At 42.3% G+C, this 19,899-nt stretch overlaps 1 protein-coding gene across 4 annotated transcripts in view; it reads right to left on the reverse strand.

Moving 5' to 3' along the window:
- GMDS (GDP-mannose 4,6-dehydratase) overlaps positions 1 to 19,899 on the reverse strand; it is a 623,184-nt gene that overhangs the window by 112,137 nt on the left and 491,148 nt on the right. For all 4 annotated transcript variants that reach the window (XM_031012261.2, XM_019029923.3, XM_055390905.1 and 1 more), the window contains exon 8: positions 7,337 to 7,455. In XM_031012261.2, the coding sequence (XP_030868121.1) occupies positions 7,337 to 7,455 (119 nt within the window). The remainder of the gene's footprint in view (positions 1 to 7,336; positions 7,456 to 19,899) is intronic.

A 19,899-nucleotide genomic window follows, 5' to 3' on the forward strand; every position in this document is an offset into this window, starting at 1 on the left:
ATGTGGAAGCTAGACGTGTCTCTGTCCTTAAGGAGCCTGCAGTCTATGGCCACCACAGTCTTGTGAGGGAATGATGGCAGACAGCCAGGGTGCTGTCAGAGCCAGGAGGTAGGCACCTAGCACAGACTAGGTGGAGGCAGGGTGTTGGTCAGAGGGAGGATGCCTAAGCTAAGACCTGAAGAATGAGTGGGAAGTGGCCAGGAGAAGCAGACGGAGCTGTAGGAGCAGGCATTTGACGAGCCCAGTGTGGCCAGGTTGTTCCACCCTCGCTCATCAGCTTACCCAGTACCCACACACAATGCACTCGCTCCTGCCTCCATGCCTTTTCTCATGCCCTCCCACCCACCTGGAATGTCTTCCTCCTTCCTATCATCCGTATCTCCCAATCTGGACAAGGTCCAGCTTACATCTAACTTTCTGCAGACATAACTCCAATCATGATTGTGAGGCTATTACTTCAGTATCAATATAATAAATTTGCACAATGTCTTCATATTTGCACAGATATTTGTAAATAATGTGTTCTTATTAATTGACACCCAGTTAGAGTCTATATTTCTCCAGGGCTATGAAATCTCTTTCAATTCTCTTTGATTAGTTTGGCATTGAGAGGAAATTAGATGAGCAAATAACACATTTATAGAGCATCTAAGAGGTGTGAGGTGCTGTGCCAGCTGTTTAGGTACTTATGAAGGCAGCAGTTATTTTGAGGATCTAACAGACCCTTAGTTAAGAAGGAAAATGGGCCCACGACCTAGTGAATTGCATCAACTGCCTATGAAATGGAATGAGGGTTGCCTCAGACCCACAGCCCAGCATGACATCAGGGCTCAATTTAGATCTTGCAGGTGCCAATAATTCAGAAGTCTGTTGCTCCAACAAAGGCACTACAACATCACCTTATGTTGTAGCATTTTGTTTTTTAAGGGTTAAAAATCTAAGCATCTTAGAAGTTCAGAAACATAAATGATAGTAGGATTCAGATTTCCAGGAGGGAGGTAGAGAGACAGAGAGGAAGAAAGCGAGAAGAAAAAGAGAAGAAGACCTCATTTAAATGGTAACTTGAAGCTTATATGAAAAGTCCAACCTCTTTATGACTAAATATAATGTGAATACTCTTGAAGGTGTGAGTCCCTTTAGAGTCTCTCCAGAAAGTTCTCATGGGACTCTACGCAGGTTTTCTCAGCATGACTGCTTTTTCTAGCTCTAATGGGGATTTTGAGTGACGATGAATGAAGGTGAGTTATATTTCCATCACTCAGTGTCACAGATTTTACTCAACCTGGTCATAGCATGGACATCAAAAGAAGCTTTGGCAAGCTGCTGAGGTGGGAGTTAAATCTATCTCAGGGATCAAAGGTGGCTGGTCTAAACACACCACATTGAAAGGTTAGGGAATAAATACAGAGCTGCAGTGAGTTTCCTTCTCCTGACTTTGCCCCTACATAGAACCCTTAGAAGCATGGCTCATCACATGAGAGTTCTGTTCATCACCAACAACTGACTGAGTGGAGGGATGTGCTCTCCCACAGTGAGTCTGACAGTCCCAAGCTCTGCAAATTCCCGAGGAATGCATTACAGTAGCTACACTGGCTGCAGGATCCACCCCCTGGAACCTGCTGCCAGGCCTTCCTTCTCAGGAGCTGTCTTCAAGATCGGCCTCCAGAGGCTTCAGCTTAGGACCCAGGGTTCCGAAATCCCATCCATCAGGAAACAGTGTCAAATGAAGGGAGCAAGGTGCATGAGCACAAAACAGCTTGTTACCTCTGCCAGGAGGATTTTAGAAATGGGTTTCTTTTCTGATGTATAACAGTGTTGCCCTTGTTATTTTTACTGAAAATGTAAATTCAGTACCACAGACTACAATAACAATTTCCATGTCTGAAACATTACCCACCTCCCACAACGACAATAAGCAGCAGATGTTGGTTCTCACCTGGTTGTAGGGTACTCTTACAACTCTCTTCTCAAAATTTAACAAGATTAATGACAGAAAATTAGTCAAGACAAGTATTTGCCTGTTTGGGTTATCCTACTATCATCTTAATTGTAGGAGAAAAGTGTTTCCTTTTCACACTGCATACTTAGTGGTAAGTTGATGTGAAAGGAAAAACAAAACACGGCACTAAAAAGAGCCCCAACAATGCAATGTGCTCCACACACACACACACACAGATACACACACATACACACACCCCCCCCACACACATAAAGATACACACACATACACACACCACACACAGATACACACACACACAAAGATACACACACAGATACACACACATACACACACCACACACACACAAAGATACACACACATACACACACCACACACAGATACACACACACCACACACAGATACACACACACATACATACACATACACACACACCACACACAGATACACACACATACACACACCACACACAGATACACACACACAAAGATACACACACACAGATACACACACATACATACACCACACACACACACACCACACACAGATACACACACACACCACACACAGATACACACACACCACACACAGATACACACACATACACATACCACACAGATACACACACCACACACACAGATACACACATACACACACACCACACACACCACACACACACAGATACACACACACATACATACACATACACACACACCACACACAGATACACATACATACACACACACACACCACAAAGACACACCACAAACACACACACACAGATACACACACATACACACATACATACACATGCAACCCCACACACACACACCACACACAGATACACACCACACACACATACACAGATACACACATACATACACACACACCACAAACACACACACCACACATACACACAGATACACACACACAGATACACATACACACACATACACCACACACACACCACATACACCACACACATACACAGATACACACACACCACACACACACCACACACATACACACCACACATATACACACACACCACACACCCATACACACACACACACACAGATACACATACACACACACATATACACACAGACACACACACACACAGACACACACACACACAGATGCTATCAAAAGAAAGCAGTTGTCATAAGGCTGCCTTTCTCAATACAAATGACTGTGTAAGAATTTAAAACGTTACCTTACATTTTATCAGGACTGCATGTGGTACTGATCTGCTTCCCCGAATATCTTCTACTAACCCAAACTCAAATTAATGTGTTATTTTCTAATAAATGCAAAACAAAAATTATTCAAATTACTCAAGTGATGTCAAAGACTTCAAGAGGAAATATCTGTGTCGATTCTAAATATACAGATGGCGACACGTGTCAAGCCTTTTCGGAGAACATTACAACGGATAAATTTTAAAAACGATAGCAAAAATGGGAAGAGACAGCAGATCTTAGAATAGCAAAAGTGAGAATGTTCCAGATGCTGATTGGTGTGTCTGATACGGTGTAGCCTCATGTAATATGAGGCAAGCACACAAAGCACAACAAGTAGAACTCTGAGCTAGCAGAAAGCTTTCTAGCTTAATTAATGGCAATGCTAATGAGACTAGAGAGCTTGGCTGTCCTTCACCCTCTACATCTGGCTGTTCACCAAATCCCGCTGATTCTAAGACTCAAATCAATCGCTCCTCTCCCTCTCCATGTTCTCGGCTGAATGCAGATCCTCCTCATCCTTAGCTGGACAGCTCCAACAAGCCTCTAGGGAGGAAGCATGGTGGTTTCCCTCAAGCTGTCCCCACCATATGAGAGGGAATAAGGCTAACCATGAAATCTGCAGAAATCAGGCTGACAGTGGGTGTTTCTGGGAGGACTTTCTGGATAAGCTGGCGTTTGGGATATCCACTTGTGCTTAATTAAGTATTTATAGAGCACCCTCAGCTGTTGAGAGCACTGAGGATAACCTGGGAAGGAGACGATGCCCACAGGCATGAAGACCTGGGTCTGTGTTCACTGCAAATATCCTAGCACAAAGTTTTTTTTGACAGCATATGAACAAGAAGGATAAAAAGTGCACATAAAGGAAAGAGGAGCGTCTTGGGTCACAAAATACTCATTTCAGACCCTGGCTCTGCTACTCCCTTGCTGTGTGACCTGGGGAGAGCACTGAACTGCACTGTGCCTCAGTTTCCTTCTCAGTACAATAGTGCCCCAGCCCTGGAAATTAAACACAGCAGGGGTGCGGCTCCTGGCATGCCTCCAGGCTCCCCCTAACCACTCCCTGCGTGCCGCAGCGAGCATGGGCTGTCTCTGTCTGTCTTGGAGCACATCCTGCTGTTCTTCTGCAATAGCATCCTGCTATAGGGGAAGACCCTGCTCCCCCGCATTCAAACAGTGGACTTTCAGTGGGGCTGCTCATCCCAGAAGAATCCTCACACCCTGAAAACAGGCCAAGGCCTGGGATCCAGTCCCACGCTGGCTACAGCGACAGGTCTAGGGATAACTGCAGGACCCACAAGGGCCAGCCACAGTCCCTCCTCAGGATTTTTCTAAGTGGATTGTTCTTAAAGGTTCTATTCCTCTTTTGACTGTGTGAGGCTGTGTCCCCAGAAAGGCAGTCTAGACTGCCCTCTGCCATGGGGAGCAGCTGAGGGATGGAGGCAACATCCCAGGGCACTGGAGCCAAGAAGCAGAGGGGCCCTGAAGGAGCACCAGGTACCTAAGGCTACTCTGAGTTCAGTTTCAGTTCCTGAAAAACAGAAGAACTCTGACTGCTGGGAAAGTCCATTCACTTTTCTCCCTTTCCTAATATAGTACTAAATACTTTCACTATGCTTAAGCCCTTATTAGCATAGATACTTCACACATTTAAAAAATAATTCATGCGTATCATCCTTCGCAACTTTTGGAGCATAACAGGACACTCCTAATAATAAAATGTCATGTTTGATTCCTACAGAGAACATAAACAAAAGTGCCCATATTTTTTAAAGAATAAGATGTTATGCTTACATCTTATTTTTCTCATAAGTATAATCTGTGTTATTCACATATACAATATAAATTTGTTAAAATATGTTTGAGTTATTAAAAAAAGTAATTAATGAGAGTGGCAGATATTAATTTCTACTAAACTATACATTTTAATTAAAATTTTTGGGCCGGGTGTGGTGGCTCATGCCTGTAATCCCAGCACTTTGGGAAGCCGAGGTGGGTGGATCACTTGAGGTCAGGAGTTTGAGACCAGCCTGGCCAATACAGTAAAACCCCGTCTCTACTAAAAATATAAAAATTAGACGGGCGTGGTGGTGCATGCCTGTAATCCCAGCTACTTGGGAGGCTGAGGCAGGAGAATCACTGGAACCCAGAAGGCGGAGGTTGTAGTGAGCCAAGATCGTGCCACTGCACTCCAGCCTGGGGGACAGAGTGAGACTCCGTCTCAAAAAAAAAAAAAAAAAAAAGAGGGTTACTTAGAAGCAACATAAATTTTATATTTGAAAGGTAAAAAAAAAAAACCTCAATTCCAAACATAATCAATCCAACAATGCATTTTTAAGTCCACAAAAGAAGGCCAATTTTTTTTGAAAAATGAGGTATCTTCTTTAAAAAATAAAATAGAAGGCCAAAAGAATCAACATAACCAAATTACACTTCAAAGATTATTTTATATCTTCTTGCTTCTTTATGCTATTTTCCAACTCCCTATATTATACGTAAAATTTGAAAAAGATCTTATTTTTGCCTTAATTTTCTATAATTAATGTCATTAGTTTCCTGCACAAAGTTTTTATGCAAAACAAATTTATTTAACTCTTGGCCACGAATTGTCAATATTTTTTCATAAAATTGGAAGTATATTGAGACAAAATGTTCACAAAATAATTGGGCAGTATCTCTTTTTCTGAGTGTTCTTATTTTTGTTTTTAAAATTTTAATTGATACATTATAATTGTACACATTTATGGGGTACATTTTGATATTTTGACACATGTATATGTTGTATAATGGTCCATTCAGGGTAGTTAGTGTATCTCTATCAGCTCATGCACATATTTCTTTCTGGTGACAACATTAAAAATTCTCTCTTCCAGCTATTTTGACATATACAATAGGTATTGTTAACCTTAGACACCCTATTGTACAAAAGAATACCAGAACTTATTTCTCCTATCTTATTGTTACTTTGTACCCATTTACCATTCTCTCCCCAGCCTCTTTCCACCCATCCCTTCCTCAGCTTCTGGTAAGCACCATTCTACTCTCTGCTTCTCTATCATCTTTCTTTAGATTTCACAGGAGTGATATCATTCAGTACTTGTCATTCTGTGTCTGGCTTCTTTCACATAACATGATGAAAGAAATTTGGAAAATTTTCCAAATTTCCAAAATTTTCCAAATTTCTTTCATCTTTCTTTTAAGATGTTTTTGGCCAGGCGTAGTGGTTCATGCCTGTAATCCCAGCACTTTGGGAGGCCAAGGGGGGTGGATCACCTGAGGTCAGGAGTTCGAAGACTAACCTGGTCAACACAATGAAACCCCATCTCTACTAAAAATACAAAAATTAGCTGGGCATGGTGGGGCATGCCTGTAATCCCAGCTACTTGGGAGGCTGAGGCAGGAGAATTGCTTGAACCTGGGAGGCGGAGGATGCAGTGAGCCAAGATCGCACCACTGCACTCCAGCCTGAGCAACAGAGCAAGACTCTGTCTCAAAAAAAAAAAAAAAAAGGTGCTTATATTGAGATAAAACATTTAAAACTAAAAAAAAAATAAAATAGTATTTAAAAATAAATGAAAGTAAAAACATCTTTTTTTTTTTTTTTTTTGAGATGGAGTCTTGCTCTTTCACCCAGGCTGGAGTGCAATGGCGTGATCTCAGCTCACCGCAATCTCTGCCTCCCGGGTTCAAGCGGTTCTCTTTCCTCAGCCTCCTGAGTAGCTGGGATAACAGGCGTGCACCACCATGCCCGGCTAATTTTTGTAGTTTTAGTAGAGATGGGGTTTCACCATGTTGGTCAGGCTGGTCTTGAACTCCTGACCTCATGATCCTCCTGTCTCGGCTTCCCAAAGTGCTGGGATTACAGGCGTGAACCACCGCGCCTGGCCAAAAACATCTTAAAAGAAAGATGAAAGAAATGTGGAAAAACTTGGTTTCCATGCTGACCAACATTTGACAAATAACACAAGTAGGGCTGGATGCAGAGCAGGGCAAAGGCCTCACTCTACACTGAAACTTTCTGTATTGCTCTTCAGGAGAGTGAAGGGGGAAGATGACAGCTAGAACCGAGGCTTCAGCAAGCTCAGGTGCATACCTGCCAGAGAGCTACAAGTAGTCATTTCTCAGGTATACTTACACAATGGTTTTTCCAATGTGCAAGAACGATTTCTCGACAAATTCCCGGACACTATGGACCTCCCCAGTAGCTATAACGAAGTCCTCTGGCTCGTCATTCTGCAACATCAACCACATAGCCTAGAGGGAAAGAGAGGCAAGTTCATTTTGAAGTCACACTCAGTGGCCACACATTGTTTTCCAGTGCACATAATCAGATATGGACATGGACAGCTGGAACATGAGCATGAATTTCATACCATATTCTAACCACAACAGCAATGGCTCCCAACTTTTTCTGAGCATCAGAATAATATGAGGAACTTCTTGGTGTGGATGCCAGGGCTGCAGCCGTAGAGGGGTGGGCTCAGAGTCCTGGAGATTCTCTCTCAGAATATTTATCCTTAACATCCCAGGTGATTCTCATGGCGCAGGTCCTCAGACCACAACGTAGAGGAATGTGATGTGAAGCAGTGTCTATGGCAAATAACCTTTTTATGGTATTATTTACAAAAAGAGCAGTTCTAAAAGCACTGTTTAATTTTTCTTCGTATCATAGATAGTAGGCAAGGAAAAAAACCATTTAAAGACAGGTATTTGTCCTCAAAAGTAGAACTTAATTTTTGAACAATAAAGTTGAGAAGGTACTAGTCAAAAAAACAAAGTAAGTGCGAATCATTAATGGAAAAACAACCACGTAATGGAGAGTACTACTATTATAAAAAAGCTGTCTGAGAGGCAATGAAAACATTTATACCAGAGTTAATGGGTTCATAAGGCAGCATTTCAAGGCCAGGGGCTCAACTTCCACATCAAAATGGATGTCTAGCCGGGCGCGGTGGCTCACGCCTGTAATCCCAGCACTTTGGGAGGCCGAGGCGGGTGGATCACGAGGTCAGGAGATCGAGACCACGGGGAAACCCCATCTCTACTAAAAATACAAAAAAAATTAGCCGGGCATGGTGGCAGGCGCCTGTAGTCCCGGCTACTCGGGAGGCTGAGGCAGGAGAATGGCGTGAACCCGGGAGGCGGAGCGTGCAGTGAGCCAAGATCGCGCCACTGCCCTCCAGCCTGGGTGACAGAGCGAGACTCCGTCTAAAAAAAAAAAAAAAAAGGATGTCTATACAGGTTCACTTTCTCAGTAGGAGCCAGGTGTCTGGTGGGCAAAAATGCCACTGCATGTCCAAGATACTGACTGGTGGCACCAGCACAGCCCCGCTCCCCGTGGTTAGCTTTTACCAACAGCAGATAGGCCTGGAGTTCCTGTATCTTGCAATTGCACCTTAAAGATTTTTTTTTTTTTAATACAGATAGGAGATGAAGATTTAAAAAAAAAATAAGTGTAGCAGGAATCCAACAGGAATATGTTTCTTCAAAAAAGGTTGAAGCAAAACAAACAAAAAAAATCAATCTCTATTTTTTCATCACTTCCACCCACTTCTCAAAATAAAATAGGTAAAAACAGTAAGGACTTAATTATAACACAGCCTCCAATGATATGTGCATTGAACTCTCGTTCCAGCAAAATTTAAACAAAACTGTTTGGTTTGCGTCTCCCTAAGTTGTTCCTTGATAAGCCAAAAACAAAAAGTTGCTAAAATCAATGAGCCAGCCTATTTTCTCTTAGAAAATGCCACCAAAAAAGTTTAATTTTCTTTTTATTCATTGGAATTTGTAGAAATCTTCTAAAAAATAAAATTTAAAATAATTTCTCTTTTACCTGAAGTTATTTCCTGTGTATGTTTTTGTATTTTTGGTCTATTACAAGATTGTTTTAAATCATATGGAAGACAAGATTTTGGTCTATTTTACATGCTTTGGAGATGTGGCATGCTGGTTGGGACAATGGTAATAGTTTCAAGTCAGTGATATTCTATAAAGTAACTGACAGATGAAATTATCTTGGCGAGAAGACATATTTGTTCACATTAATGGAATACCTGCAATTTCATTTTGCCTTAAGAAATCACGGTTGGTGAACTGAGCCACAAGACTTTTTAAATGTTATACTACCACTACTACTACTAATGATAAAGCATGAGCTTTTAAAAGGCATGAAATACAAGTTGTTCACTGTTTTGGGATAGTCCACACAAGCAGGTGGAGTCTACAATGGCTTGGTAGCTCCCTGAACGCTGTTAAACACTGAGGGCTGAGGAGAGCAATGAGATCTGAAGTACAGCCCAGGCTCGGCACCGTTTGTCAAGAAGTTCCCCAAGGTGTCTTTCTGAAAGGGGCACCAAGGCCTGTGTGCACGAGCAGAGGCCTAGTGAGCAGCTGCTCCTTGTAGGTCTGTGCCTGCAAGTGAAATTCCCATGGCCTGGAACGCCCTGTCTCCTCATCTGTCTGGGAATGCTGACCTCTCTCTAGGTCCCGGACCAGGGTCCCAAGTCTAGCCACTGGAATGAATTCCAATGCACACAGTATGGTGGCTTCACCGGGATCGGGCCTGCCCTTTGGCCCCCTTCCCAGCTAAGCTGAGCCTCCCACTTCACCCAAGTGGGCGCACGAGTGTACCCGTGGACACACACAGAGGCACACATGCACACACACACACAGAAACTTATTTTGGCTTTTGCCAAAATACCTTCAGAATTTTTAGGAAAAATTAAACGATGCACACGGCTAGAATTCCTATCTGAACGTTCTTCTGCGGGATTAGATGTAAGGGGGTAAATACACTTTAATGTGTTTGACTCAAATTTCCATTCTAAAAATAACATTTCAAATAGGTCTTTCAGGACCACTCAGCTTATTTTACTTCTTTAGAAACAGTCCGCTGTGTTAGAATGGTCTCAAAAAAGTCCTATTTTTAGTCATGTGAAAGAAGGCAAGGGCGTGCTAAAAATGTAAGGAGAAATATGACTGTTGGTTAATGGTGGATCACTTTAAACACCGGCCCGGGTCCCCTGGTGCTTGTTTTGTTCCCGGCAGGAATCTAGGGATCAGTCAGGGCCTCTCCTTTTACTAGAGCAAGAGCCAAGAATCTGCTCTTTTCTTCTCCATCAGACTATCTGTGGCCTTTGACCTATCAATTTCTAGGCATTTCCTCTAAAGTTCATATTGTACCAGACTCCAGTCTGGGAATGAGAAGAGAAAGGATATACAACTCCAGATTTATTTGTTATTACTGAATAGTTTACTGGTTTCAACAGAGGGATAGGGCTTTGTTTAAATTTCCACTGAGCATAATTAATGGTTATTGACTGGTAAATGAAGAACAGGTGACACTCTGGATTAGAAGATAAATGATCCTGTGTTCTGGTGTGATAATGGGTTAGTAATTCACCACAAAGCCGAGGCTGAGTGCATCCCGTCGTAATGCTAGATCATGTCCAGGAGACAAAGGCCCCTGTGTGAGAAGGACGCAGCCATCCGCCTCCTTATACAGCTGCACACGTTGATGTGCTCCATTGATTCCCTGATGGATGGCACAACTGAGGCAAAAGTTCACCCGTTCTCACCTTCCTGTTCACATGCTGGACCACATGACCCATGACATGGCCAGGCCACACTCTGTGATCAAATCGCCACCCAGCTTTGGCTTCTGACTAGAGAAACAGTGTTGAGGTTACATGTTTCAGAGGTCAGTCTTCTCTCTTTGTCTCTCAAGGAATGAAGGAGGAAAAAGACAGTCTTCCTGCATTCTTTTGGTGTCCTTTGAGGATGTGACTGACTTGTCCACTTCCTCAAATACTTATTTACTTTCAGTCCTGACCTGATTACCAGTGCACATGAAAAAAATCTCCTGTTTTTTAATCCATCTCACAGAGAGGAAAGCAAATCAGTTAAGGAATGTGCCAGGGCTTCAGATTCTTTAACATAAAAATGTCCCTTAATTGCCAAAAAAACAGGGCAGTTTTCAAATCATGTCTTGCATTCATTTTGCTTTTAAGCAAATGAAGTTCAAGGGAAATCCGACTCCAGACCATTGACTTTTGATGGCCGAGTCAAGATGGGTATAAATATTACTTAAATTTGGACACGTACTCTTCTGTAAGTATATAATTAATCTATCTGTTCTACAAATCCAATTTGGAGAAGTAAAAATAAAACTTTAATTTTATTTATTTATTTATTTATTTATTTTTTGAGACAGAATCTTGCTCTGTCGCTCAGGCTGGAGTGCAGTGGCACAATCTTGGCTCACTGCAACCTCCGCCTCCCGGGTTCAAGCGATTCTCCTGCCTCAGACTCCCGAGTAGCTGGGATTATAGTCATGCGCCACCATACCCGGCTAATTTTTGTATTTTTAGTAGAGATGGGGTTTCGCCATGTTGGTCAGGCTGGTCTTGAACTCCTGACCTTGTGATCTGCCGGCCTCAGCCTCCCAAAGTGCTGGGATTACCGGTGTGAGCCACTGCTCCCAGCCTACAAAACTTAAATTTTAAAATGTCAAATAAAAATACTCCTCTCTCACAGTCTCCCATTTGGTAATTTGAGGGGTGGATGCAGAAGTGGTTTGGGAGGCTCAGGAAGGGCCACTCCCCTGCTTGGGAAGCTGCCAGCTCTGGTGGCTGTTCAGAGCTGGACCAATGAAGGAGAACACTCAAAGTGCATCACCACAGCTGACTGACTACACCTGATTCCGTGCATGCCTTCTGTGGTGGGATGTGTGTTTGTCTTAAAAATCTGGATTCTACAATTGCTTCCACCTCGACGTTAACCTCCAGTTCAGTATCCAAGCCACAAACACTTATTAACTGAGCTGGCATCCATGAATAACAAGATTTGTTAATGAAGGTTATGTTTAACTATGTCTATTTGACTGTTACTTTTTCACTGGTGCTTTTGTGCTTTACGTGCTACTGTCACAAAAACCTTAAAACTACACACACACACACACGCACACACACACACACGCACACACACACACACACACACACACTTATGTGTGTATACGCATTTCAGGGGAGAACATTTATGAAATAACTCTAATAAAAATCATGGAAATTTGAACAAATGGAAATTAAAGTTCCACAGAAAGGATGCCCAGTGTGTACCCATTCACGTGCATTTCATCTCTAAACATTATTTAGTAGCTGTTTTCATGATGGCAGCCTGGTATTTAGTTTGAGTCAGGACCTCCAGTAGTTTTGTGGTCAGCCAGGCCTTATTCTTTGTGGAATTCACATAGGTAGGTCTTAGGTCTTTGGGTTAGTTTTAATTAATAAAACTATACTAATAAAAACAGTGTAAAACCAAAGTCTGGCCTTATGGCTATGTCTATTTTCTTCCTGGGCAAAAACGCTGTGTCACACGGATTCCTTAGATTAACGGACTTTTAGACGTTTTAAAGATACGATGTTACTGAACAGAAAAAAAAAGATAATAAATTAATTAAAGGACCAAAAATAAAAGAACACAACCCAGAAAGCCATATAGCTCTTGCTTCTTTCTTTGCTAACATATCATTCTATATCAACACCATATGTACTGAAAGAAAGAGGCAATGTCAAAATTTGTTTTGCCCTTTATCTTTTAACTCTAGCCAGGAATACGCAGCTAAAAACTCCAGGTTGGGGTTAATGTTTCTCTTCCCTAGAAACAATATAAAATCGAACAGCTCCTAGTCTTGTGTTAATCATTCTGAATCAGTTTTCTAGGATATTATCTATTCTTTCAATTTGCAGATTCTAGTTATATATTTATTTCTTCTATTTATCTTTGAATATATCTTATCTCTTCTATTCCATTTCTTTTTCATGCACACCAATTATGCATATATCTCTTTTGTTCTATCTTTTACATCTATCACCTCCGAGCTAATCATTTTTGGGTTTTGTTTCATATTAATTTATATGATTTCCTCCAGCCTGTTCACCTGATTGTTTTAGTAAAATTTATTTTATATTTTGTTGGTAACATGGTTTCAATTTCTGTAAGGGTTTTTTTCTGTTCCATACTTTTCCTGTTTACTACCAGGTTGCTTTTTATCTTTTTGTGACTTTATTTAAGCCAGGGGACAGACAACTTTTTCCTTATAAAGCCAGATAGTAAGTATTTTAGGTTTGTGAACCACATGGTCTCTGTTTCTCTGCTGTTAGTAGCACAAAACAGCCATGGACAAAATGGAATCAAATGGGTATGACTGTGTTCCAATAAAACAGTTACAGGGCCCATGGACTATGATTTGCCCACCTTTGCTTTCAGCAAACTTAACAAAAATATGTTGCCTGTAATTTCTTTGACTCTACAGAGAACAATTACCCAAGCTCCAGCTGCTAATTTTTTTGAATGATACCCCTTATGATATGCACAATGCATCTGTTTGCTTGTGTTCCTTTTCTTCTTCTTGCAATCCTTTCCCCACTCACACTCAAGCATAGATTCTGGGGTAGTGCCTTTCTACTTATTATTATACTTGAACAAGGCTGGCTGTTCCCTGAAGTATCTTAGGAGGGGGAACAGGAAAGTACACTGAGGACAGCCTGCAGCTTTAATTCAGGCTTCTCTGAAAGCCCTCTACCAACTTCATTGCACGCTTTGCCCCAGGACGTGGCTGCCACAATTTCTCAAGATTTTGCTGGTGAGTGTGATTAGTGGAAAGGAGCCCATGAATTGTAGGGCTGCCTTGGTGCTATCTGGGGATGTTTGCTTTCACGTTGCCTTTACCCCAGATCACAATCTGCAGTGTTCCTTGGCTGGGAGGTTATGCCAGTGACAATAAAATTGGCTTCTGGCTGGGTGTAGTGGCTCACACCTGCAATCTTAGCACTTTGGGAGGCGGAGGCAGGCGGATATCTTGAGGTGAGGAGTTTAAGACCAGCCTGGCCAACATGGCAAAACCCTGTCTCTACAAAAAATACAAAACTTAGCTGGGCGTGGTAGGGGCGGGGGCACCTGTAATCCCAGCCACTTGGGAGGCTGAGGCACAAGAATCACTTGAACCCTGGAGGCGGAGGTGGCAGTGAGCTGAGATCGTGCCACTGCACTCCAGCATGGGTGACAGAGACTTTATCTCAAAAAAAAAAAAAAAATTAAACGTTAAAAAAAAGAAATTGTCTTCTCCTTCAGCAACACCTTCTTGCCACTGTGTAGTGTACAAGTGGGTATCTATGAGGATATTTTCCGCTTCTCTCTAATAGGTAATACTATTTTATGGGTTTTTTAGGACTGAAATTATTTTGTGCAAAATTCATAGCCTGTGTGTATAGTTCCTAACATCTGCTCTAAATTTTCTTCAAATGTCATGGTATCTGTCTCAAATACTTTTTCATTTTTTTTGTAGACAGGGTCTTACCCTGTCACCCAGACTGTAGTGCCGCGGCATGATCGTAGCTCACTGCAGCCTTGAACTCCTGGACTCAAGTGATCCTCCAGCTTCAGCCTTCCAAGTAGATGGGACTACAGGCATGCATCACCACACTTGGCTGATGTTTTTAATTTTTAGTATACAAAAATACTAAAAATGTATGTATGGGCTACATTGTTCCTGGCCTCAAGAAATCTTCCTGCCTTGGCCTCCCAAAGGGCTGGGACTAAAGGACTGAGCCACCAGCCTCAAATTATTAATACCTCATATTTCAAGTTGTGTCCAATTTCATTGTTAAAATGAAGCAGAAGTTTCCTCTTAGCTTTATTATTTTTCTTGATTTCAGAGGGTTTCAAAAAAAGGAGTGTTGAACGAAAATGTCCTTATATTTAGTCATTTAAAAATATATTTCTTGAAGATGGCTGAATAGGAACAGCTCCAGTCTGGAGCTGCCAGTGAGATCAACGCAGAAGGCAGGTGATTTCTGCATTTCCAACTGAGGTACCTGGCTCATCTCATTGGGACTGGTTAGACAGTGGGTGCAGCCCATGGAGGGTGAGCTGAAGCAGGGTGGGGCATTCCCTCACATGGGAAGCGCAAGGGGTTGGGGAACTCCATCCCCTAGCCAAGGGAAACCTTGAGGGACTGTGCCATGGGGAACTGTGGATTCCGGCCCAGATACTACGCTTTTCCCATGGTCTTTGCAACCCACAGACCAGGAGATTCCTTCGGGTGCCTGTACCACCAGGGCCCTGGGTTTCAAGCACAAAACTGGGCAGACACCGAGCTAGCTGCAGATTTTTTTTCATATCCTAGTGGTGCCTGGAACACCAGTGAGAAAGAACCGTTCACTCCCCTGGAAAGAGGGCTGAAGCCAGGAAGCCAAGTTGTCTTGCTCAGCAGATCCCACCCCCATGGTGCGCAGCAAGCTAAGATCCGCTGGCTTGAAATTCCTGCTGCTAGCATAGCAGTATGAAGTCGACCTGGGATGCCAGAGCTTGGTGGGGGAAGGGGCGTCGCCATTACTGAGGCTTGAGTAGGTGGTTTTCCCCTCACAGTGTAAACAAAGCCATCAGGAAGTTCAAATGGGGCGGAGCCCACCGCAGCTTGGCAAAGCTGCTGTGGCCAGACTGCCTCTCTAGATTCCTCCTCTCTGGGCAGAGCATTTCTGAAAGAAAGGCAGCAACCCCAGTCAGGGGCTTATAGATAAAACTCCCATCTCCCTGGGACAGAGCACCTGGGGAAAGGGGTGGCTGTGGGTGCAGCTTCAGCTGACTTAAACGTTCCTGCCTGCCGGCTCTGAAGAGAGCAGCGGATCTCCCAGCACAACACTTGAGCTCTGCTAAGGGACAGACTGCCTCCTCAAGTGGGTCCCTGACCCCCGTGCCTCCTGACCGGGAGATACCTCCTAGCAGGGGTTGACAGACACCTCACACAGGAGAGCTCCGGCTAGCATCTGATGGGTGCCCCTCTGGAACGAAGCTCCCAGAGGAAGGAACAGGCAGCAATCTTTGCTGTTCTGCAGCCTCTGCTGGTGAAACCGAAAAAAACTGGGTCTGGAGTGGACCTCCAGCAAACTCCAGCAGACCTGCAGCAGAGGGGCCTGTTTTTTCATTTGTTTGTTTGTTTGTTTGAGATGGAGTCTCACTCTGTTGCCAGGCTGGAGTGCAATGGCGTGATCTCAGCTCACTGCAACCTCCGCCTCCCAAGTTCAAGCGATTCTCCTGCTTCAGCCTCCTGAGTAGTTGGGATTATAGGCACACGCCACCACACACAGCTAATTTTTGTATTTTTAGTAGAGATGAGGTTTCACCATGTTGGCCAGGATGGTCTTGATCTCCTGACTTTGTGATCCACCTGCCTCAGGCTCCCAAAGTGCTGGGATTACAGGCATGAGCCACCGTGCCCAGCTGGGCCTGACTGTTAGAAGGAAAACTAACAAAAAGAAATAGCATCAATATCAACAAAAAGAACGTCCACACAAAAACTCCATCCGAAGGTCACCAACATCAAAGATCAAAGGTAGATAACTCCACGAAGATGAGGAAAAACTAGTGCAAAAAGGCTGAAAATTCCAAAAACCAGAATGCCTCTTCTCCTCCAAAGGATCACAACCCCTCGGTAGCAAGGGAACAAAACTGGACAGAGAATGAGTTTGAGGAACTGACAGAAGTAGGCTTCAGAAGGTGGGTAACAACAAACTCTTCTGAGCTACAGGAGCATGTTCTAACCCAATGCAAGTAAGCTAAGAACCTTGAGAAAATGTTAGATGAATTGCTAACTAGAATAACCAGCTTAGAGAAGAACATAAATGACCTGATGGAGCTGAAAAACACAGCATGAGAACTTCGTGAAGCATACACAAGTATCAATAGCCAAATCAATCAAGTGGAAGAAAGGATATCAGAGATTGAAGGTCAACTTAATGAAATAAAGCATGAAGACAAGATTAGAGAAAAAAGAATGAAAATGAACGAACAAAGCCTTCAAGAAATATGGGACTATGTGAAAAGACGAAACCTACCTTTGATTGGTGTACCTGAAAGTGATGGGGAGAATGGAACCAAGCTGGAAAACACTCTTCAGGATATTACCCAGGAGAACTTCCCCAATCTAGCAAGACAGGCGAACATTCAAATTCAGGAAATAAAGAGAACACCACTAAGATACTCCTCAAGAAGAGCAATCCCAAGATGCATAATCGTCAGATTCACCAAGGTTGAAATGAAGGAAAGAATGTTAAGGGCAGTCAGAGAGAAAGGTTGGGTTACTCACAAAGGGAAGCCCATCAGACTAACAGCAGATCTCTCGGCAGAAACCCTACAAGCCAGAAGAGAGTGGGGCCAATATTCAACATTCTTAAATAAAAGAATTTTCAACTCAGAATTCCATATCCAGCCAAAGTAAGCTTCAAAAGCGAAGGAGAAATGAAATCCTTTACAGACAAGCAAATGCTGAGAGATTTTGTCACCACCTGGCCTGCCTTACAAGAGCTCCTGAAAGAACACTAAATATGGAAAGGAAAAACCGGTACCATCCACTGCAAAAACATGCCAAATTGTAAAGACCATCAACACTATGAAGAAACTTCATCAACTAATGGCCAAAATAACCAGCTAGCATCATAATGACAGGATCAAATTTACACATAAAAATAGTAACCTTAAATGTAAATGGGCTTAATGCCCCAATTAAAACTTACAGACTGGTAAACTGGATAAAGAGTCAAGACCCATCGGTGTGCTGTATTCAGGAGACCCATCTCATGTGCAAAGACACACATAGGCTCAAAATAAAGGGATGGAGGAATATTTACGAAGCAAATGGAAAGCAAAGAAGAAAAAAAAGCAGGGGTTTCAATCCTAGTCTCTGATAAAACAGATTTTAAACGAACAAAGATCAAAAAAGACAAAGAGGGGCATTACATAATGGTAAAGGGATCAATGCAACAAGAAGAGCTGTCCTAAATATATATGCACCCAATACAGGAGCACCCAGATTCATAAAGCAAGTTCTTAGAGACTTACAAAGAGACTTAGACTCCCACACAATAATAGTGGGAGACTTTAACACCCCACTGTCAATATTAGATCATCGAGACAGAAAATTTACAAGAATATTGAGGACTTGAATTCAGCTCTGGACCATGCGGATCTAATAGACAGCTACAGAACTCTCCACCCCAAATCAACAGAATATAATTTCTTCTCAGCACCACATTCCACTTACTCTAAAACTGACCACATAATTGGAAGTAAACACTCCTCAGCAAATGCAAAAGCATGGAAATCATAACAGTCTCTCAGACCACAGTGCAATCAAATTAAAACTCAGGATTAAGAAACGCACTCAAAATCGCACAAATATATGGAAACTGAACAACCTGCTCCTGAATGACTACTGGGTAAATAATAAAATTAGGGAAGAACTAAATAAGTTATTTGAAACCAACAAGAACAAAGACACAACACACCAGAATCTCTGGGACACAGCTAAAGCAGTGTTTAGAGGGAAATTTATAGCACTAAATGCCCACAGGAGAATGCAGAAAAGATCTAAAATCAACACCATAACATCACAATTAAAAGAACTAGAGAAGCAAGAGCAAACAAATTCAAAAGCTAGCAGAAGACAAGAAATAACTAACATTAGAGCAGAACTGAAGGAGGTTAGAGACACGAAAAACCCTTCAAAAAATCAATGAATACAGGAGCTGGTTTTTTGAAAAGATCAACAAAATAGGTAGACTGCTATCCAGAATAATAAAGAAGAAAAGAGAGAAGAATCAAAGAGACACAATATAAAATGATAAAGGGGACATCACCACTGATCCCACAGAGATACAAACTACCATCAGAGAATACTATAAACAAACACCTCTATGCAAATAAACTAGAAATTCTAGAAGAAATGGATAAATTCCTGGACACATATACCCTCCCAAGACTAAACCAGGAAGAAGTCAAATCCCTGAATAGATCAATAACAAGTTCTGAAATTGAGGCAGTAATAGCCTAACAACCAAAAAAGTCCAGGACCAGATGGATTCACAGCCGAATTCTACCAGAGGTACAAAGAGGAGCTGGTACCATTCCTTCTGAAACTATTCCAAGCAAGAGAAAAAGAGGGAATCCTCCCTAACTCATTTTATGAGGCCAGCATCATCCTGATACCAAAACTTGGTGAGACACAACAAAAAAAGCCAATTTTAGGCCAATATCCCTGATGAACATCGATGTGAAAATCCTCAATAACATCCTGGCAAACCAAATCCAGTAGCACATCAAAAAGCTTATCCACCACGATCAAGTCGGTTTCATCCCTGGGATGCAAGGCTGGTTCAACATACACAAATCAATAAATGTAATCCATCACATAAACAGAACAAATGACAAAACCCACATGATTATCTCAACAGATGCAGAAAGGGCCTTCGATAAAAATCAACACCCCTTCATGCTAAAAACTCTCAATAAACTAGGTACTGATTGAACGTATCTCAAAATAATAACAAAATAATAACAGCCATTTATGACAAACCCACAGCCAATATCATACTGAATGGGCAAAAGCATTCCCTTTGAAAACTGGCACAAGACAAGGAAGCCCTCTCTCACCACTTCTATTCAACATAGTGTTGGAAGTTCTGGCCAGGGCAATCAGGCAAGAGAAAGAAATCAAGAGTATTCAAACAGGAAGAGAGTAAGTCAAATTATCTGTTTGCAGATGACATGATTGTATATTTAGAAAATCCCACTGTCTCAGCCCAAAATCTCCTTAAGCTCATAAGCAACTTCAGCAAAGTCTCAGGGTACAAAATCAATGTGCAA

This window comes from Gorilla gorilla, chromosome 5 (assembly GCF_029281585.2).
Source record: "Gorilla gorilla gorilla isolate KB3781 chromosome 5, NHGRI_mGorGor1-v2.1_pri, whole genome shotgun sequence".
NCBI lineage: Eukaryota > Metazoa > Chordata > Mammalia > Primates > Hominidae > Gorilla > Gorilla gorilla.